General features: G+C 44.1%; 1 protein-coding gene across 4 annotated transcripts in view; it reads right to left on the bottom strand.

Annotated features, from left to right (window-relative positions):
* Positions 1-22959, bottom strand: part of FBN1 (fibrillin 1) — a 342377-nt gene that overhangs the window by 123873 nt on the left and 195545 nt on the right. For all 4 annotated transcript variants that reach the window (XM_033919694.1, XM_033919696.1, XM_033919695.1 and 1 more), the window contains one exon: positions 17748-17873. In XM_033919694.1, coding sequence (XP_033775585.1) covers positions 17748-17873 — 126 coding nt within the window. The remainder of the gene's footprint in view (positions 1-17747; positions 17874-22959) is intronic.

Here is a 22959-nt window from a genome sequence, read left to right as displayed (position 1 = left end):
TGTGAAAAGTGTCAGCCTCTGATATACAGACCAGAGCTGATATTGTGACATCATAATGCCTCATTCCACCAATGCCTAAGAGAGCCAACCTCATCAGTGATGTCACAATGACTATCCTTTATTTGCTCACTTTTACTACATTTTGATTTCTAGATTGGTGCAATGTAGAGAATGACACGGGGACAAATTTGTCCCCATCCTTTTTCCGCCTGTCTCCTTGAGTTTTGTCTGTGCCTGTCCCTGCCCCATTTCCTACAAGCTCTGCCTTAACCACAGAAGCCTTGGACACTTATGATTTTAAAGTGTTTGAGGCTTATGCAGACGAGGACAGAGCATGCAGGAATGGGGTGGGGACAAGAAAAGAACTCGCGGGGATGGGACAGGAAAATGAGTTCCCGCAGGGACGGGGAAAAAGTTGTCCCCGGGTCATTCTCTACTTTATACATTCTTTAGGGGAAAAATATTTGAACTGCATGGATGGAAGAGTCTAATATATTTATAGTAGGCCTACATGCTGCGGTGGATCTTTGTAATAACACTGCATTTATTCTAGTGAAATCTCAAAATTAAGAGATTTCATAGGCAGTTCCCTCTTTTTAATTTCTTATGAGAAATGGGCAGATTTGGTACAGATATGCATCTGCTTCACATGGATTAAAAGATCCAAATTCTATATACAAAATTCTGCAGAAAAGCTAAATTTCGGGTCTATTTCCTAAAAACTATTGGTAACGTGTTCCCCTGAAAATAAGACCTACCCAGAAATTAAGCCCTAGCATGATTTTTGGGGTAGGTCTTAATATAAGCCCTACTCCTGTAAATAAGCCCTAGTCTTAGGCAGTGGCGCGCCTCCCCGCCCTGTCCCCCACTCCCACCGGCAAACCGCTGAACCCCCGCTGATCTTCCACCCTTCCCTCCCAACCAAACCCCGCTGACTGCGACCATAAATACCTTCCGGCACAGCAGCATCGGGCTAGCAGCACTCTAAACAGGCTGCTTCGCGGCCTTCTTGCTGGGGAATTCCCCCAGCTGCATCAGTGATGATGTCATCAGTAACGTGACACACAGAAAGCCCCAGCGAGAAGGCCGTGAAGCAGCCTGTTTAGGGTGCTGCTGGCCTGACACTGCTCTGCCAGAAGGTATTTATGGTCACGGTCGGTGGGGTTCGGTTGGGAGGAAAGGATGGAGGGTCAGCAGGGATTCAGCTGCGCAGCGGGGGCGGCAGTGGGTGCTCAAGGGTTCTCCTGCACGAGGGATGGGAGGGAAGGACAGAAGCTGAGCAAGGGTTCTGCAACACAGGGTGATGGGAGGGATGGAGGGATTGAAAGATGCTGCAGAGGGAAGGCACAAGGGGATGGGTGAGAGGGGAGGAAAGATGTTGCACATGTGGGGAGAGAAAGGAAAGAGGAAGAATTGGGGTGAAGGAGAGGAAGGGAGAAATGATCATGTACATGAAAAAAATAAGCCCTACCTGAAAATAAGATCTAGTGTGTTTTTTGGGCCCCAAATGAATATAAGACACTGTGTTATTTTCGGGGAAACACAGTATTACACTATGCCCCTCCCTCATTCCTGGGGAACACTCATTCAGTTCTGATTAGAGGAAAGTTATCTTAAACTGTTTTTGCAAAACTCCCCAGCCGACAGAGCTACAACTGAGAGCCGTAACTGAAAAGATAAGTGCCTTAGTTTAAGAATTTAAAATACTCTTAAATTGGTGCCAAACTCTTAAATTGATTATTTATTTAATTAAAATATTTATAGCCCACTTATCCAACAATGCTAAGTGGGTGACAACATAACATACATCATAACAATAAGCAAAACATACACTCAAATATACGTTTAATGTTTTTGGATTGGCTGAAAACCGGCAGGGTCAATTACCATGATGATTAAGCCAATTTTAATAAATCGGGGTGGATCCCTAACTTAGGCATCGCTAGGCAACCGCAATTAGAGAACCTGATATAGGCGTCCTACATAGAATCAGAGCCTGAAAGACTCTGAAAAGTGCCTTCCCTTTATTGCAATGTAAATGCTTCCTGTTACCTTTATGAAGTTGTAGAAAGCATTTACACTCCGTGGATCTCCCTGATCCCTCAGGCACTTCTCCATGCCACAGAGGATGGAATGCATTTGAAAGGAAGAGCAAGCATTTCCTTGCATGAGTTCCTGGCATACGTCTGCTGTAGGAAAATGAACTGCAAGGAAGAGGGATGGAAGTCTGACGATGAAAGGAAGGCTTGTTGAGGATGATATATTGTAAGGAAAGTAGGTCACAAACAGCTCATTTGGGTAAAAATGTGAACCGCGTAATGCTGGCCCATTTAGCAAGCCTTGCCACTGACGTAAACGATAGCTGTCTGGGAATAGATCTGCTTGTTGAGAAAAGTATTTGACTTAAAATTCTGCATGATCATCAAAGTGGCATCACTGGAAGATTCATATATTTTTTTTGAGATAGCGCCCCTCCCCCCTTTTACTTTTTGGAATTTACTTTAAGTGAAAGGGTATGTTTGGCTTACAGAATGAAAGAAATCTGGTGCAAGGATGATGATTGGAGAGGGGGGGGGGGTAACGTTCAAACAAAGCACATTTGTATAACGTTTGTGGGTACGTTTTACCCACAGACTTTGCCTCAGTTTCTAAAGGGAAAAATTCCTTTTGAAAACTGACCTGAAAAGAATACACACACAAATCTGCTCCTGCTGTTTCTGTGGGTACTTTGTTTTCTCTGTGAAAGCTGACATGTATGCACTTGGATATCCAAAAGCACACTATTCCAGTCCTGCTTCTAGGACCCCTTCCTTAGTATGTTCTTATATTTCTGTGTGCATTTAATATATATGAGGGCGACCATAGGAATTCTATGCGCATCGGAGCAGTTACCGCCGCTGCCGGTGCTAAAAACCGCGTTAAGTAAAGGAGGGGGTATTTTTTTTTGTGAGGCAATTTTCAAAAGTCCCATTTCTATGCATACAAGTCTTTCTTTAAATGAAGGCCTTCAAAGCACAGAAATGCCGTTGCATTTTTCCTTTTCAGGGTATTTAAGGTTTCCATTCCTCTTAAACCATAGAAATGCCTTTGAAAATTGCTTTTTCAGGGTTTTAAGGTTTACAGTCCCCTTTTAGTATAGAAATGCCCAGGGCAGGATTAACCAAGTAGGCACGTGCCTAGGGCCCGAAATGGTCATGGGGGCCCGATGAAGGAGGGCATCAACATTGTTTTTTTCCAAACGGCGACAGATACCTCCAGCATCGAACAGCAACGTGGGCCCCTCCCCAATCGGCAACGCAGCCCTCCCCCATCGACAGAAAGTAAGACAAGCAAGCAACGCGGGTAAGAAAGGCAACGGGAACTGTAATTGTGCAAACGGTGCTGCTTGCCCACAGCTTCCCTCTGACGCAGCTTCCTGTTTCCACCTGGGCGCATGGTGGGGTGGGGAGGGGCGGAACAGGGGACCCAGTGTACTTGTGTGCCTAGCGGCCCTCGACAAATTAATCCTGCCCTGGAAATGCCTTTGAAAATTGCCCCCTCCCCAATCAGGGTATTAAGGTTTCTAGTTCCCTTAGAACTGTGAAACATTCTGAAAGTAGTATTAATTTCTGGGCCAAGAAGTGGTGAAATAAAACAAAGGTAGATGGCTGTAAAAACATAGCCCTTATGTGCAGGAAGAGCTGTACACTATATAGCAAGAAGCTGGCCGCTGCAGAGTTAAAGCAACTAAGGTTTTATTTTTTGGTTCTGTTTCATTTTGAGTGTCTTTATTTCTTATATGCAGAAAATCAATTTTACATGAGTAAAAATGCATTTAGGGTTACTAGATGTCTGGAAAAACGCACACATGTTCTCTTTTTAGAGGACTGTCCAGGTTCCCGGATGCACTTTCCAAAACCCGTCAGTTTATCCGTGTTTTGGAAAGTCCCAAGCTCTGGCCGCGTCTGGAGAGCCTTTAACAAGCATGCGCGGATGATGTCATATGCTTCTGCACATGCTGGAGGCTTCCTGATGCGGCCAGGAGGTTGGAAAAAGGAGATGCGGCTTTTGGGGAGGTGGGGCTAGAGGCAGAACAGGGGGGAGGGGGGACTGGGGGAGAACAGGGGGAGGGGAGCATGCATCCACATTTCTCTGTCCTCAAATATGGTAGCCCGCATATATCGAAGGCTCATCTTGCCTCAACTAGAAATTGTGCATTCTTTTATCTGGTTCCAATTTTATGGAATAATTTACTCATAGAATTGAGAAAAGAAGAATCTCTCCTAAATTTTAAAAGGCATTTAAAGGCCCATTATTCTCAATTGACCTTTTTGCATTGATAGGATTTGAATTCAGTATTTCAACCTGCATCATTTCATTTTTCTTTCTTTTTTAAAGAATGTATTAAATATTTTGTATGTTAGATGTATGATACTTGTTTATTTTGCTTTATCTTTCCTATTTTTAGATGGAGTTCTTTTTATTTCTTTGATTGGATTGTTAACTTCTTTGATCCTTTTTGGCACATTGGGCGGTATATAAAGATTTTAATAAACATAATGAAACAAAATACAGCTATCCCTCCGGATTCATGGTTTCCCTACTTGCAAATTCAGTTATTCATGATTTTTTACAATCATATTAGACTATTTATATTTGATTTTTGAGATTTACAGCATGATACATTAAGAATGTCAAGAGATCCAAAGCCTTGATATCTGCTACTACATGATTTGCTTGCTTACATCAATACCTTGGCTATGATCCCTTATACATAGCAATACTGAAGTCATCTGCCTGAACCTCCCCGGACCTTACCTGGTGCTCTAGCGGTGACACGGGGCAGAAGCGATCTACTACCTAAGTTCCTGCCTCATGCAGAACCATCATCAAAATGGCTGCCGTGAGTTCCCGTTGTAGTCTCGAGACTACAACGGGAACTCATAGCAGCCATTTTGATGGCGGATTTGCACAGGGCAGGAACATAGGAAGATCGCTTCTGCCCCGTGTCACCGCTAGACCACCAGGTAAGGTCTGGTAAGGATGCAGGAGGGAGGCAGGGATGGGTCAGAGCCGGCCCAAAAACTTATTCATGATTTTTCCCTATTTGCGGGCTGGCTCTGCACCTAACCCCTACGAATACAGAGGGAGAAGTGTAATAAAAAGTAACAAAGCATGTGCTCCAACCAAAAGAAAACAAGGCAAAATACCCAACAATGCCCATCTCTATGTTGCGTTCAGTTTTGGAGACCATGTCTGGCGAAGGACGTAAGACGACTTGAAGCGGTCCAGAGGAGGGCGACGAAAATGATAGGAGGCTTGCGCCAGAAGACGTATGAGGAGAGACCGGAAGCCCTGAATATGTATACCCTAGAGGAAGAAAGAGACAGCGGAGATATGATTCAGACGTTCAAATACTTGAAGGGTATTAACGTAGAACAAAATCTTTTCCAGAGAAAGGAAAATGGTAAAACCAGAGGACATAATTTGAGGTTGAGGGGTGGTAGATTCAGGGGCAATGTTAGGAAATTCTACTTTACGGAGAGGGTAGTGGATGCCTGGAATGCGCTCCCGAGAGATGTGGTGGAGAGTAAAACTGTGACCGAGTTCAAAAAAGCGTGGGATGAACACAGAGGATCTAGAATCGGAAAATAATATTAAAATTTCAACTAAGGCCAGTACTGGGCAGACTTACACGGTCTGTGTCTGTATATGGCCATTTGGTGGAGGATGGGCTGGGGAGGGCTTCAATGGCTGGGAGGGTGTAGATGAGCTAGAGTAGGTTTTAATGGAGATTTCGGCAGTAGGAACCCAAGCACAGAACCGGGTAGAGCTTTGGATTCTTTCCCAGAAATAGCTACGAAGAAAAAATTAAAACATTTAAATTGAATCAGGTTGGGCAGACTGGATGGCCCATTCGGGCCGTCATCTACTATGTTACTATGTCTATACTCATGAAAACATGCACCTGCCAGCCCTTGAAAAGCCTAACCTTAGATGATAACTGTAGTCAGACTGGCTGGGTCCTTATTTAAATATCCACTGCACACAAGGCAAGCACGAGAAAGAAAGATGTGAATCGGAATCATCGTAAAGAAGAGTCTCTTTGCTCGTTTCTGGCTTCTTTAGCTGACAACACATTTGGAAGGTTGCCAAAGACGAAACCATTTGAGGAGTTTTCGATGCCTGTATTTCATATGGGATGTGCAATTTGGATGACACAAAATGTTTCTCTAAACTTTACCCGCATTCTTCCTGAGAAAGACACAAACGAACATCTGCGTGGGATAGGAATGTACTGTAAGCGAGTGGGTGGATTCTGAACACTGTGATTTGATTGGCACAATCAAAACATGTTTATTTGCAAAAACTGGAAACCATCAGTAATGACCAGAGGGTTAAATGCTAATGGAGCCCAGAGGACATTATTCAGTTGTTTTCAGAAAACAGAACATCCCATATCTATATGTTGCATACACATTTGCATTTGTTTTAAAACATATTTCTCTGTTTTTTTTTAATAGTAAATTGCGAGTTCAATAACACAATCAGCATCAGAGTTGAATGCTGTTCTATGAAAGGGTTTTGGCAGTACCTGCTTTGTTAAATATGTGCAAAATTCTAGGGACCTTTTCACCAAACTGTGATCAGTGGCATAGTAAAAGGGGAGGGGGGGGGCGTCCACCATGAGCACATCTTGGAGGGGGGCACCCATCCTCCTCTCTGCCCCTCTCCTGCTTTGCCCTACCACGTGCGTGCACTAGAGGTCTGCATGGGAACGGGGATCGCGGGAATCCCCCCCTAACCCATGGGACCCCCCTCTGGCCCACGGGACTCCCACGGGGATAGAAGGCTTTGGAAGCAGGGTTCGTCCATATAATATAATGGACACGTCAGCCTTAGTAAAAGAGGGGGTTTATAAGTTAATTATCTGAATAGAAAACAAAAAAAGGGTTCCACAGAAGAGATTCCACAGCTCAACACAAAAGAAACTGTGGAATTGATGATCCTGTCAGAAGTAATTGCTGCTTTTTATGGGGACGGGCGGGGATGGAGGTAATTCCTTGTGGGGATGGGTGGGGACGGAGAGGATCCTGACAGGGACGGGCGGGGATGGAGAGGTTTCTGGTGGGGACGGGTGGGGACGAAGAGGATCCTGGCGGGGACGGGTGGGATTTCTGTCCCCGCGCAACTCTCTAGCGTGCACCCCTTCCCTTGTACTTCTTTCATTTTCCCGGCACGAGGAGCATTGCGAACTTGCTGCCCGCATCAGTGCTGGCTCTCTCTGATGTCACTTCCGGGTCCCGCACCTAGGAAGTGATGTCAGAAGGAGAGCCGACACAATGTAGGCAGCAAGTTTGTGATGCTGCTCGTGCCAGGAAAATGAAAGAGGTATGGGGGAAGGGAAAGGGTGCAAGCGCGTGGCGAGGGGGGGGGGGGAAGGGTGAAGAAGAGGGATGGGGAAGGGGCGTTACTGCTCCGGGCACCACTCATCCTTGCTACGTTATTGACTGTGGCCATTTTTATTGCTGAGATAGAATGGCTGATTTTATTATTTTCCCCATTAATGTCCACTCCCACCATCACGTAGGCAAAGTAGCAGTGCTAACCGATTAGCACAGAACATGCTCACTATTTGTACCCAGACTTGCCCCAGCACCTAAAAAAATATTATTTTTAGACTGTGGTAGAATGTGCACATGCAAAAATGACTGCGGGACACCCGAGCATACCCCGCGGTAACCACGCATTAGTTCTTAGCATAGCTTAGTAAACTGACCCCCAAGTGTGTCTGGAACAGGCTGCCTGAGTCAGTATGTTAAGCTCCGTCTCTTGCCGTATTCAAATCTAGGCTACAAGCCCATTTTTTTTCGAAGCTTCTTTTAACTCTTAACTCCCACTCACTTGTAAAGTAACCACATCCGTTTTATCATTCCCTCTGTGAGAAATTCTCTAACCCCTATTTATATTGTTTGCCTTTTTTAATTAGATTGTAAGCACTGTTGAGCAGGGATTGTCTCTTTTATGTTTAATGTACAGCGCTGTGTACGTCTAGAACAGGGGTAGGGAACTCCAGTCCTTGAGAGCCGTATTCCAGTCGGATTTTCAGGATTTCCCCAATGAATATGCATGAGATCTATTTGCATGCACTGCTTTCAATGCATATTCATTGGGGAAAACCTGAAAACCCGAATGGAATACGCTCTCGAGGACCGGAGTTCCCTACCCCTTGGCTAAAAGCACTATAGAAATGATAAGTAATGGTAGTAGTAAGTGACTTACTCCTCCACCCCCTTTTACTAAACCGCAACAGCGGAGGGAGCAGTGCTGAATGCTCCGCACGGCTCCTGACACTCATAGAGTTCCTATGAGCGTTGGAAGCAGCGCAGAGCACTCAGCGCAGCTCCCTGCGCTAATAACCGCTATTGCGGTTTAGTAAAAGGGGGGGAGGGTTAGTTACCTAAGGTGCACACAACTGCATTACTCTGAGTTGGCGATGCATACTGTGCACTCATTCCCCACATGAGATGTGCACAGGTTTGCATCTACGCAGAACCATGGTACATAGTTTTTAAAAGTACCAAAAGGAATCTAAAATGTATATATTCAGATGACATTTCCTAAATTAACATCTGCTCTAGCTATGGATATTTTCATTGCTTTAGACAAGACTACAGATTAGAGGAGAACGATTTCCCAGCACTGAAAAACCTACTGCCTTTATTTTTTTCCATGTAATTTGGAACAGGGACATAAAGAATACTTAAAGGTTGGTCTACAGGGTAAGATTAAAAATTTCTTGGATTCAGATCTGCTCACATGTCAGTAAAAAGCAGCTGTTCTAAATGCAAAACTTCTGTTGGGCATATTGCTACAACATTCTGAATCTTGTTAAAACTAATCTTACTGTACAGCAGTGGTACATTGCTAATGAAAATAATACTTAAGGCCCGGATTCGCTAATCAGCGCCATTGTTGGCAGCTGCCTGAAAAGCAACTGCCGATCGCATGTCAATCGCGCGACTGCACCAGTTAGAGAACCACGCCTCCGGCAAAGGTAGGCACCAGAAATGTAGGCCAGGGATTTCCAGGACTGCATTTCCGGCGAGTCACACCTCCATAGTGCTTTAAGGTGCCACTTCTGGCATTAGCCACACCTAGAGAGGCGTTAGGCATCATAAAGCGCCTACAGAGCTGCGATTCTGGTGCTAATTTTTTTGGGCACCTTGAAAATCAGTTTAAAGTGTCATTTTTCACTGGGCTTGGGTGCCTGCCGGCACCTGAAAAAACAGCGCCATTTTGAAGATCCAAGGCCTAAATGCCTACACATTCAGTGACATTTAAAATGTCCATTTTTAAGCATGTAACAAAGCCCCTCGTTTTTCAAACGGAGTAAATGCTCAAGTCGACTTTGAAAATGGGATCAATATGGTGGAAGTTCTATAAGCGAGTCCTCTAGGGACGGAAAGATTATTTCCATATAATGTATGTAAACCGCTTTGGTTTTACCACAGAAAGGCGGTATATCAAATCCATGACCTGAGTGGGTGCCTCCATTTTTTAAAATTAAGTTCTTATAGCGAGGAAGAGAGGTGCCTGGGGCAGTGGCGCCCCTCCCCTGCCCTCTTATCTGCCCCTCCCACCTCCACACGCTCCTTCCTCGCTCCCTCCTGCCATGTGCGCACTGCTTCCCTTCCCCCATACCTCTGTAACGCTCCTGGCGTGAGCAGCAACCCCTAAGCTCCTTTATTTATTCAATTTTCTATACTGTTCTCCCAGGGGAGCTCAGAACGGTTTACATGAATTTATTCAGGTTCTCATGCATTTTCCCTGTCTGTCCTGGTGGGCTCACACTCTATTTAATGTAGCTGGGGCAACTGGGGAGATTAAGTGACTTGCCCAGGGTCACAAAGAGCAGCATGAGTTTGAACCCACAACCCAAGCTGCTGTCGCACCAGCATCAACTCATCCTCTGATGTCACTTTCCTAGGCGAGGTTGCTACTCGCGCCAGGAACATTACAGAGGTACGGGGAAAGGGAAGCGGCGTGTACGTGTGGCAGCGGGGGGGGCAGAGAGGTTGACCAGTGCCTGCGTCCTCACCAAGATGGCGCCCGGGGCGGAGCACCTCCCCCTTACAACACCACTCAATGTTATGACAGTGCTGTACAGTTAGTCTTTTTTCTATCCCACGAGATCTCCCAATCTAAGTTTGCACATGAGGCAATTGAGGGTTAAGGGAAAAATTCTATACATGGCATTGAACATTAGGTGCTACTTCAGTGCCGAATTTTCCAGCATGAAAAAGCAGACCCAGGTGAAAACACATTTATGTGTCCATTTATAGAATAGTGTCTAAGTGTTTTCACACAAATTTGCAAAGGGAGGGTGACCATGGCAAAAGGGTTTATGGCTCCAGAAAAAGGAGGACGGATTGAGACAATCTGTCCCCCTTTTTCTGAAGCCATATGGTAACCCTAATAATAATAATAATAATAATAATAATAAGTTTATATACCGCAGGACCGTGAAGTTCTATGCGGTATATAAACTCTATGCGTGAAGTTCTATGCGGTTTACATAAGATTAAAAAAAGGTACAAATTGATTGAACTTAAAGGAGGTGAGAGAAAATGGTTAAGAGGTCAAGGGAACCGTTTTTGAGGGGAAAGAGATGTACGGGTCAACTGTCTAGATATTTCAGGAACAGATATGTTTTTAGGCGCTTCCTGAATTCCTCATAAGTAGTGGACGAGAGCAATTGTTCCCCATAATGCTGCCTGATGTGAGAGAAGGTGTTGATGGTGTTTTTTTTAGCTTACATCCTCTAACTGGGGGGGGGGGGGGGAAACAAAGGTCAAATGTGAGCTTCTCTTCTCTTGTTGGCTGAGAGGGAGAAAAGGTCAGTTATGTATTTAGGGGCTAGTCCGTATAGTACTTTAAAGCAAAGGCAGGCGAACTTAAACTTTACGCGCGTTTCCATGTATTACTCCCATGCAGTAATACAGAATTTGGGGGATCCAATGCCAACCTTGAATGCTGGGATATACACACCTGGTTTCAGTTGGTATACATCCTCATGCCCAAAGCTGAGTGCAAATCTGATGCCAACTTAGGCTAGTATTCAATAATGGAATACCTGTGCACAGATGTTATTACAGAATTGGCACTTGGCACTGGTGCTCCTAAATGGAGGTGCCAATTTATACCGTTGCTTCCCTGGTGCAAACTATTGCTCAGTAATGAGCGTTATTTATCAACAAACAGGTGGCCAATAAAGCCAACAGGATGCTAGGAATTATTTAAAAAGGGATGGTTAACAAGACTAAGAATGTTATAATGCCTCTGTATTGCTCCATGGTGTGACTTCACCTGGAGTATTGCGTTCAGTTCTGGTCGCCTTATCTCAAGAAAGATATAGCGGCACTGTGAGGGAGTCCGGGATTCTCCCTCACGAGTGATGTTGTTATATCGGTGGGCAGTAGAGGGCGCTGGCTAATTAGTGGGTAAACTACAGAGTCCAGGATGCATTGAGCTCTGTAGTTCAGAGCATAACCCTCATCCTGCAGGTGGCGCTGAACTGCATGAAAAGACTACCCTGCTGACTCATGGGGTGGAACCCAGGCAGGAAGAGCTTCATATGCCCAGTCTGGGATACATTCTGGGAGATCCCTGTGTCAGGGTCACCTGTGGGAAGGTGAGAGCCTCCACAAAGAGACTTCCCTGAGCAGAGAAGGCTCAGAAGCCATGGGTTAAGGAGAATCCCAGGAGAAGCTGAGATGGATTGCTTGGAAGAGCTGGTACGGGTGAGTGATGTTGTGCTTGGCTGGATAAGAAGCCTGCTGAACGTATTGGAAGCTTGGACAGTAAAGGTGCCGGCTAACATAAGACAAGTATTATTGGGTTGAGGCTGTGTGCTGAAGAGCCTAACACCTGTTTGAAAGGAACAGCTAATATCTGGTGTGGCTGAGGTAAGCCACGCAGGTTTTGAAATTGCTGAGAGCTGATTAACTCACTGAACACTGAATGGGAATTGATACTGTCTATAGAACAAACTGTTGCACTGGACTAAGAGACTGAACTTAAAGTATAGAGTTTTGGTTTCTCTGAGCTTGTGAAGGAACAGATTCAGGTCATGTACACTAATAAAAGTGTTTTATTATACCTTCAAGAGTGTCTAGAAGTGTACATGTGTATGAATACAGAGAGGGTTGTTAGAAAACGTGGCCTGGAGCACGGCAGGTCCTGGCAATGTGATGGGAAAATGGCCGCTCGGCCCGTCACAGGCACTAGAAAAGGTTCAAAGAAGAGCGGCCAAGATGATAAAGGGGATGGAAACTCCTCTCGTATTAGGAAAGACTAAAGAGGTTAGGGCTCTTCAGCTTGGAAAAGAGATGGCTGAGGGGAGATATGATTGAAGTCTACAAAATCCTGAGTGGAGGAGAACGAGTACAAGTGGATCGATTTTTCACTCCTTCAAAAATTACAGAGATTAGGGGACACTCGATGAAGTTACAGGGAAATACTTTTAAAATCAATAGGAGGAATTTTTTTCACTCAGAGAATAGTTAAGCCATCATATTTCTAAGTTTCTATGACCCCGAGCTCGAATGACAGATTAATGAAATGTTCACTTTATACATCTACCAAAGTGCTTTAAGCGTTTTAGTTAAGTGAAATAATATTGTTTATGGTTGAAAAGGAGCCATTTAAAAGCAGGCACACTTGCTCACTCAACGGTCTCATTTACAACACATTTCTGATCAAAGGAGAAGAATTTATGATAAGCTGTACATATGAATGATATATTCTGGTGCATCCAGTTTGATATTTTTGTGCAAAAATCTTGCACGCTAGTGATTAATATTTGTGTCCCATTATAATTTAACTATCTGGATAGTGCTGTTGGATAACCGTAGCTAAGGAAAATATCTCACTAAGTTCTTCAATTGCCTGGATATTTCCCTTTAAATACTGACCTGGTAACCTTTTGGTTCTGAGGGTTTCTGAGGTCATCAGAATCTTTATCCATCATATCAATGTATTCAGAGACACCATCCAGATAGTGCCTCTGAATAATCTTACAGACGTCCTTGGCATTATCCAGATAAAGGGCACTATTTATTAAATATCTCAAAAGCAAATTGCGCCATATTTCCACACAATCTCCCTGCTTTGTGATTGTTTCCCAGCGTCCTACTAACTTGTTAATGCCATCAGAAAAGAATGTTTTTGGTTGAGAGCGAAAATATGAAAGTGCGGAAATCTTTTGAAAAACTCTCATATAAATGGGCACACGTCTTTGAGTGCCCATTATTAGACTAGCATTGGGTGCTGATTTTTTTGGGGGGGGTTTTTGCACTGGTATTTGACACCAATTGTAGAATTTTATCCCTTAGGGTCACCTAGAGAGGAGGAGGTTACGTGCTCCCACATTAATTATTTACAGGTATCACACTCTAAGGGGAACTGTAGCGAATGACCTAAAAACAAAACAAAACACACCACCTAACTAAAAAGTTCCACATTAAATCTGGGCATAGCATGTGGGTGCCCCATATTAAAACCTCTAAGCCCTAGATTTAGGGCTCCTTTTACGAAGCCGCATTAGCGGCTTTAGCGCGCGTGCAACTTTTAATCATGCGCTAGCCGAAAAACTACCGCCTGATCAAGAGGAGGCAGTAGCGGCTAGCACGGCCGGCAGTTTAGCGCACGCTATTACGCTGTGAACCTGCCGGTGCCGGGTTTTCCGGATGTCCACCGACCAGGGTTCAGTAACGACCGACTTAGACGTGTCCTCACAAGAAATTGAAGATCCTGCTGGTTCTCATCAATATAAAACAAAATAAATGTCAGGTCCAATAAAGGTTTACAAACGTATTTGAGTTCAACTTTATTGCTGTGATAGCAAACAGCTATAGTGCAGGCTTTGCACTCAAATATAAACAAAAAACTGGGCTTACAAAAATTCCAGCCCACACCTTTCTTGCAGGTAAGCTCAACAATGACTCTATGGTAGCCTTGCCCTGTTAGATTCACAGTCCACAAAGGGCAAGCTAAAGCCACCAAAATTATATAGTCTTTATACTGGAGCTTCACAATGGGTTTTTAAACACAGTTAGCTTGTACTGCCTAGGCCTGGGTTTTAGCCGGCCTTTCCCAGCCAACTTAACAGATAGTTGGTGGGGGAGGGGAGTAGCTGAATCCACTAATTTATAGCTTGCCAAAAACTGGCCCCACAATCCCGCCCTGAGGATCTTGTGTGGATTCTTCCCCACTACCACCCCTTTGCTCCCGGGCAGCCACAAAGTCACACCCAAACAGGGAGAAAAACAAAAGTCCAAATGTTCAAACAAGAAAAAACACTTTCTTCACTGTCACCAGCAATAAGGCACACCTGCAGCTGTGAGCCTAGCACTGCTCACACTGCCTGCCCTTGCCTTGTGCTTCCAGACAGCCTTAAAAAACCAGATTCAGCAGCCACCAAAACCACAAAGAAATCAAACTTAGCTTTGGTCCATGAAGCTTGCTTCTGATTCCAGGGAAGTGTCCATGAGTTCTATGGTATCCTGGCTGGCTGGTTGGTCTCAGGGACAGATGTAACATCCGCCATCTCAACATCCTGAATCTGAGAGGGTTCAGGAGCCCAGTCCCTTGAGCCTCCTTCCTGGGCTGCCCCAGGACAGACTGACTTGTTTCTCTTTAGTGCAACCTCTAAAGTCCTGAGCTGGACACGCCCTAACCTGCAAGGGGGAGGAACAATCTGTAGCTTCTACTGGGCTTTCTGATTAGCCCTAATTGGGTCCAGCAGTTGTGCCTTGGCTGTGCTGTGAGCCTACCTCTTAGGCTGTTCTTTTTTCAAAGGCACCTCCTGCTGCACCGGGCTATTCCCACTCTCATCTTCCCCTCCCCAGAGTCCTGTAAACTGATGGTTTAATGGGAACTCAGGTTTTAACTGCTTGTCTGAGCTCAGCCTGTCACTCTGGTTAGCCCTTTTTAAGGTAAGCTTAGGGATAGGCACAGCCTTCCCTAGCACAAGCCGGGCTTCAGGGCTAGGGTTGTGACAACGCGCATTAAACCGCTAATGCGCCTTCGTAAAAGGAACCCTTAGTGCTTTAGGAACCCTTTTATCAAGCTGTGCTAGAAGTTTTTAGTGCGAGCTGGCACAGTAAATGCTCCGACGCCATAGAATTCCTATGAGCTTTGAAGTACTTACTTCGTCGGATCATGCTAAAAACCTCTTGATAAAAGGGGGGGGAGGGGTGTTAGTTTACAATGGGCTAGATTCACTAACCTTCGATCAATGTCCGAACAGTGTCTGTTGGCTAGAGAGCGATCCTTGCCTGTAGATTGTCTGCACATGCTCTCAGCAAGAAACTTTTTTTTTTTTTTTTTGCAAGCCCGTGGTTTTAACCCGAGGAAGGGCAGGAGAGATTCGGGGCGAGAGCAGGAGATTGGGCCTGAAGGCAGGGCAGTCGCTTATTTTGGATCGGTCAGCCCAGTCAGTGCCCCTCTTTTTTTTTTTTTTTTTTAGTGAATTGCAGCCCTGCCTACTTTGCATGCCATTTCCCCTCATTTGCATGCATGGATCAGAATCGGATCGGTACACAGGTTAGTGAATCGGGTCGGAGGGAAATCGGGTCGCAAAGCGCAAACTGATCAATATACGATTGGTTTGCTTAGTGCAGGGGTGTCCAATGTCGGTCCTCGAGGGCCGCAATCCAGTCGGGTTTTCAGGATTTCCCCAATGAATATGCATGAGATCTATTAGCATACAATGAAAGCAGTGCATGCAAATAGATCTCATGAATATTCATTGGGGAAATCTTAAAACCCGACTGGACTGCGGCCCTCGAGGACCGACATTGGACACCCCTGGCTTAGTGAATCTAGCTCAATGTGGATAGTTTATCTGGAAATGTTAAGACAGCAAATTCTGTCATGGACTGTATTATCTGGACATTCAGCATCAGCCACTATCCAGATATTGGTTCTTAACTCATGATGGTTTTGAAACAAATGACAATTGAATATTCTTCACCGGACTGATTTCAATATCTCTATGGAAAAAGGTTTATGATAAAAGAGATATTAAAATAATATATATCCAAGTGTAGTATTTAGAGTTAAATTTCATAATTGCTATATTTATTTATCAGAATCTATTTGCCACATTTTTGAAGGCATTCACTCAAGGCGGTCTGCAGCAAGAATAAGTCTTACATAAGCAATAGACAGACATGGGGGAAGCCACTGCTTGCCCTCGATTGGTAGCATGAAACATTGCGATTTGGTAGGTACTAGAAACCTGGATTGGCCTCTGTGGATTAGATGGACTACAAGGACTAGATGGATACTGGTCTGACCCAGCAAGGCTATTCTTATGGTTTTATGTTCTTTAATTACAGCAGTAAAAATACTCAAATTACAATACAAAGCATGATGGCATAAATGGCTTCAAGTTGATTGAGCAAACTTTACCTCTAGCAATCACATCGATGTCAATCCGACCCTTTAAAATTGTAAAATGGATACTCAGATGGCTGCCATGGATTTTCAGTTTTTTAATCCAATCCTGCTGCCCAGTTCTCCATAGGTCCATATTTTCCTAACATTTTTTACTTTATCAATATTTATCTATATTTATCCTTATATCTTTATATATTTTTTTAATCATAATTCACTTATCTTATCTTCCTGTCACAGCGTATCGCCAAATGCCTCTCCCGACATGACCATATTTCAAAATCCATCTTCAGGGTCGAGGCTCTTCACATTGTTATTATCCTTTTTTTTTATTTTATAGAAAACTCATTATGTTGTAGCTTTCCCAGCATGGCTTTGCTCGTTATCAATACATTACAATGGCAACACAATACATGATAAGACATTTTAATTAACAGCACAGTATATAAGCAAAGTAGGAGCCTATAGATAAATAAGACAGAGTAACAGGAGTTAGAAAATAAGGGCCCCTTTTACAACGCCACAGAAGCGAATCCTGGCACAGGAAATGCGATGAAGCCCATAAGAACTGAATGGGCTTTGTTGCATTTGCTGCACAAGAATCACCACCACAGCTTGTAAAAGTGGCCCAAAGGGGGGATAATGTAAGGTCAGGAAAGTGCTTGAAAATGATCTCAGCTAGGGTAGAACTGGATAAACATGTGCTCAGTGGCGTAGTAAGGGGGGGCAGGCAGGCGCCGTCTTAGTGGGGGCGACGGCACCTCTCTGTCTGCCCTTGCCACGCTCGCACCCTTCCCCCATACCTCTTTAAAATCTTCATCTGCACGAGCAACTATTCTAGCCTGCTGCTCGCGCAGGCCTGGCTCCCTCTGAAATCACTTCCGGGCCAGGAAGTGATGTCAGAGGGAAAGCCAGCACGAGCAGCAGGCAGAGAAGCTGCTCGCGCTGGCGAAGATTTAGAGCTACAGGGGTAGGAAGGGATGGCCTGAGTGTGGCATGGGGGCACGGAAGATGCAGGGGTGGCAGAAAGGAGGGTGCGGGGGGTCACCACCGCCCCTGGCGCCTCCCACCCTCGCTATGCCACTGTATGTCCTGTTACAGTATGTGCAGCCAGTGTCACTCCTTGTGTGTTATATGTTAGTTATATGAAAAAGGAATGTTCTGAAAACATCATGAAAAAACAATAATACAACAGTGCTTCAACCATCAGGAATCATGTGACCATAAAAAGGCAATAAATTGTTCTAAATGTTCTTGCATTTGCCTTTCATCCTTCCTAGACAATTAATTTGTTGGTCGTGTACCTGTGCACCCGGTTGATCCTTTTTTGCTAGAATATCCTGGATCGCAGTGGCAAATGTATGAACCTTTGGTATTCTCACATGTTCCTTGAAGGCAGATGTTTGGATTGAGATCACACTCATTCACATCTGAAAAATAAATCATGGGATTTGTGAAGAAAATTGAGCAACGTTAGTACCTACGCCCTCTAAAGTTAGCAGAAATGTACAGTGCTTGTAAACCCCAGTCCCAAAAGGACACAAGCCTGGATTCTTCAAGGATTTAAGCTTTTCGTGGGGCTTCATTTGTATACATTGTAAGCACAGTTTTACATGCGCGCACACACATTTTTAGGTCTTTCACACAAAATAACTGTGCTTGAGAATAAACCGCCCAATATTCAGACTGCTGGCTATCTCCTGCGGCTCACGGTAAAACCAGAAATTGAATGCCGGTGCTGTATTTGGCAACCGGCATTGAATTCCTGGTTTACATTTGGCCGGCCGAGACATAGCCAGTCACTGACAATATTCGGCAGCTGGCTAGCTAAGTTCGAAGGCCAAAGAGCTACTGACATAGCCAGTCTCCACCAATAGAGGGTGATCTCCTGTTGAATTCAGTGGATAGCCAGCTATGTGCTAATTAGACAGCCAAGAGCTGTTTCTGGCCGGCTAAGTAGCTCTAACTATCAGGTCCAAAGTTTTCACTTGTTCTTTACTTTTTCTAAAGTGCACTGTAAACATATTTTGCTTATTCTCTTACCCTGGCAACTGAAATTATGTGTTCCTTGTTACCTTTCCAGCGCTGACAAATCCCTTAGCTTCTGCCTAGCTCCCATTAGAGCAAAGGTGGATAAAATATGGGGCTTAATCTTGTAAAAGTATTTCAATATACATAGCAAACAAGAATAATTTTGTGTACTATTACGGCAGATCTCAGCCTCCTAACATCTGTAGGTGGTCCTGACCAACCTCTCCTTCCATTTAAATAAACCCATAACAACTGTGTTTTAATTGGACATATGTGTGGACCTCAGTATTCCTCGCCTTTTACAAAGGTGTGGTAGCGACTGCCATGCAGCAAACGCTCCACCGCCCATTGAACCCTATGGGCGACAAGAATGATTACCACGGCCCACCACGATAATCACCTTTGTAAAAGAGGGCCTATATATATTACTGGAAACGAATTAATCTCTATATTCCCAAGACTTTAGTAGCAATTCATCGCATGCCCATCAACCTGCCCTAACCTAGCAAGGTCTTACTTATCCTGGGCAAAGTCTTACTAGACCTAGGCTTGCTAGGTGGTTCATTCTAATTGAGCAGAACCCCTAGCCCTCTGGGTCAAATGAGCTTCATAGGTAGGCCTACCAGACGTCCAGGAAAACCTGACATGTCCTCATTTTAGAGGACTGTCCGAACTCTCGGATTGACTTTCTAAAATCCGGCATTTATACAAGTTTTGGAAAGCCCCGATGAGCTCTGGCCGCTTCTGGAGGGCCTCTGAGCATGTGCAGATGACATCACACACATCCATGCATGCTCCAGGCTCTCCAGATGCAGCTGGAACTTGTCGGGGAAGAGAGGAAGCTGGGGGGGGGGGGGGGCCTGGAGGCGGAACAGGGCGGGATCATGTGTCTGGGGTTTTGTGGAAGAAAATATGGCAACCCTATTCACAGAGGATCTCCAGCCTAACATTACACTGTCTCAAGCACCAGACCAGACAACCCTGGTCTGTAATGTACACTATCCTATCCTTATTAAGTAAGGAACTAAAAGAATCCCTGTCTTGCATACTATTCTATGTCCCACCGAAAAACTGGCCAAAAGCCAAAGATGACTTTTATGAATTTGTCCTACATAATTCTATTACTCCTTCCTACAATATCATCGCAGGCGACATAAACATACACCTGGACAAAGAGGACAATCCAGACACGACAGAATTTAATAACTTCCTCACCCTACTCAATTACAATCTCCATTCACCCACACAAACACATGAAAAAGGTCATCACTTAGACGTAGTGGCTATGTCCACAAAGGATATTTTAGACCCCGCCATCTCTCTGCTTGATGGCACCTGGTGTCACGATATCTGGTCTGACCATTTTACCTATTACTTCAAGTTAAGCTGGACCCACTTAAAATCTGAAACACATCCAAAGACAAAAAGAGAACATCACACAAGAGGCTTCATTAATCCACAAGAATACTGGTCACAATACGAACTACAAGCGGGGACAGGAGAAGGAATCGATTTTTGGGATCACTGGACAAAAACTAGCACATCCATTTTAGATAAAATCGCCCCTAAACGAATTAGTAAAAGCAGCGCAAACAAACATAACAAATGGTTTGACACTGAACTCCTAAAAATGAAACAACTAGCAAGACTAGAAAGAATTTGGAAAAAAACAGGTGATTCGTCAGACCGTACCAACTGGAGAACCAACATAAAAATCTACAAACAACTGATAAAAGACAAACGTAAAGCTTTCTACTCCTCCAAAATCAACTTATCTAACACCAACTCTAAAGGAATAAATACAAAAGAGCTGTTCAACTTAGTTACAAATTTATTTGACACCACACGCCACACTCAACTCGTACACAATACTATTGTACCTTCAGCAAATGATTTAGCACACCAGATTCAAAAATCAAAAATCTAAGAAACAAATGACTCCAATCTTCACCAAACAACAAAATCAAAAATCTAAGAAACAAATGACTCCAATGATCACCAAACAACTAACACACAAGGAAATAAAATACCAGCGGACATGATCTGGAATTCCTTTCATGATCCGGAATGGACCAATTATATCAAACTCTATAACAAATACTCTAAATCTTACTGCGCACTGGACTCATGTCCCCTGGAAATTATGAAAGCGGCTCCACTAGACTTTAGACTATCTTTGCTGCGCTACTTAACCCACAACCTAAAAAATGGAAAGTTCCTCACAGATAATGGTCACATAATAATAACCCCAATTCCAAAAAATAACAAAACATCACCAGAACTGGTATAAGAACATAAGAACTGCCATCTCCGGATCAGACCTTTGGTCCATCAAGTCCGGCGATCCGCACACGCGGAGGCCCTGCCAGGTGTACACCTGGCATAATTTATAGTCCACCATATCTTTATATGCCTCTCTTAAGGAGATATGCATCTAGTTTGCTCTTGAAGCCTAGGACGGTAGATTCCGCAATAATCTCCCCTGGGAGGGCATTCCAGGTGTCAACCACTCTCTGAGTGAAGCAGAACTTCCTGACATTAGTCCTGAACCTGTCCCCCCTTAGCTTCATTACATGTCCTCTAGTCCGTGTCAAATTGGACAATGTAAATAATCTTCTCTGCTCTATTTTGTCGATTCCTTTCAGTATTTTGAAGGTCTCGATCATATCCCCACGCAGTCTCCTTTTCTCAAGGGAGAACAATCCTAATGTTATAAGTCTATCCTCGTATTCCAGTTTCTCCATACCCTTCACCAGTTTTGTTGCTCGTCTCTGCACCCTCTCCAGCAGTTTTATATCCTTCTTTAGGTAGGGAGACCAATGTTGGACACAGTATTCCAAGTGTGGTCTGACCATTGCCCTATAAAGCGGCATTATAACTTTCTCCGATCTACTCGAGATTCCTTTCTTTATCATGCCCAACATTCTATTTGCCTTCTTTGCCGCTGCCGCACATTGTGCCGACGGCTTCAGGGTCCTATCTATCAGTACACCCAGGTCCTTTTCTTGTTCACTCTTCCCCAGAGTTGCACCTGACATTGTATACTCGTATTCCTTATTCTTATTGCCTAAATGCATAACCTTGCATTTCTCCACATTGAACTTCATCTGCCATTTCTCCGCCCATGTTTCTAACCTACACAAGTCTAACCTCTCTATCCTCCTGCGTTCTGATTGCCCGGCATAGTTTTGTATCGTCTGCAAACTTGATGATCTCACTGGATGTTCCTTCCTCCAGGTCATTGATATAATTATTAAAAAGGATCGGCCCAAGTACCGAGCCCTGGGGTACACCACTAGTCACTTTCTCCCAGTCGGAAAACTTCCCATTTATGCCCACTCTCTGCTTTCGGTTTTCCAGCCATTTGCCTATCCATCTTTGTATATCTCCCTCTATGCCATGGCTTTGTAGTTTCCTGAGAAGTCTTTCGTGTGGAACTTTGTCGAACGCTTTCTGGAAGTCCAAGTATATTATGTCCACCGGCTTCCCACTATCAATTTGCTCGTTCACGGTCTCAAAAAATTGGAGTAAATTCGTCAAACATGATTTCCCTTTCCTGAATCCATGTTGACTGGGTTTCATCAAGTCGTAACCAACTATAGACCAATAGCATCCATCCCACTTGTAAAAATCATGGAGGGATTAGTACATATCCAACTGATGGAATATCTTGACCAGTTCTCTCTCCTACACGAAACTCAATCTGGTTTCAGACCTCTGTTCAGTACTGAAACAATAATTGCGGCCATTTTAGATAACCTATGTCTCTTGTTCAGCAAGGGCCTTAATGCCCTGATCATGCAGTTTGACATGAGCTCCGCCTTTGATCTGGTGGACCACGGGAAAATGCTACAATGCCTGGATTCTATTGGCATTGGGGAAGAGGTATTGAACTGGTTTTGAGGCTTCCTTAAGTCCCGTACTTATCAAGTACATTTCAATTATGATCTCTCCGACTCTTGGAGCAATCCATCTGGAGTACCGCATGGCTCACCACTATCCCCACTGCTTTTCAATATCTACATGTCCTCACTAGGTGTGCAACTGTCCCAGCTGGGGATAAAAATATTCAGTTATGCAGATGACTTTACGATAATCATCCCATTTGCTAACTCGCTCTCGGAAGTTACTCCCAAAGCATCAGAAGCACTAAACTTGATGGAGCAATGGATGTCTGAATTCAACCTGAAACTTAATTCAGAAAAAACAAAATTTTTTGTAGCCTCGCCACATCCGTTTGACAACAAAACTCCACTATGCATCAATAAAATTAGTTATCCCATTCAAACAACTATGAAGGTATTGGGTGTAACACTAGATCAATGCCTAACCATGAAAGACCAAGTGGACTCCTTGATCAGTAAGGGTTTCTTCACCTTATGGAAACTTCGATCCATTAGAGCATATTTTGACATGTCAGCATTCTGGTACAATCCCTTGTACTGAGTCAGCTTGATTACTGCAACATCACCTATTTAGCTATGT

This window comes from Geotrypetes seraphini, chromosome 14 (assembly GCF_902459505.1).
Source record: "Geotrypetes seraphini chromosome 14, aGeoSer1.1, whole genome shotgun sequence".
Lineage (NCBI taxonomy): Eukaryota > Metazoa > Chordata > Amphibia > Gymnophiona > Dermophiidae > Geotrypetes > Geotrypetes seraphini.
This window is presented reverse-complemented; position numbering and strand designations above follow the sequence as displayed.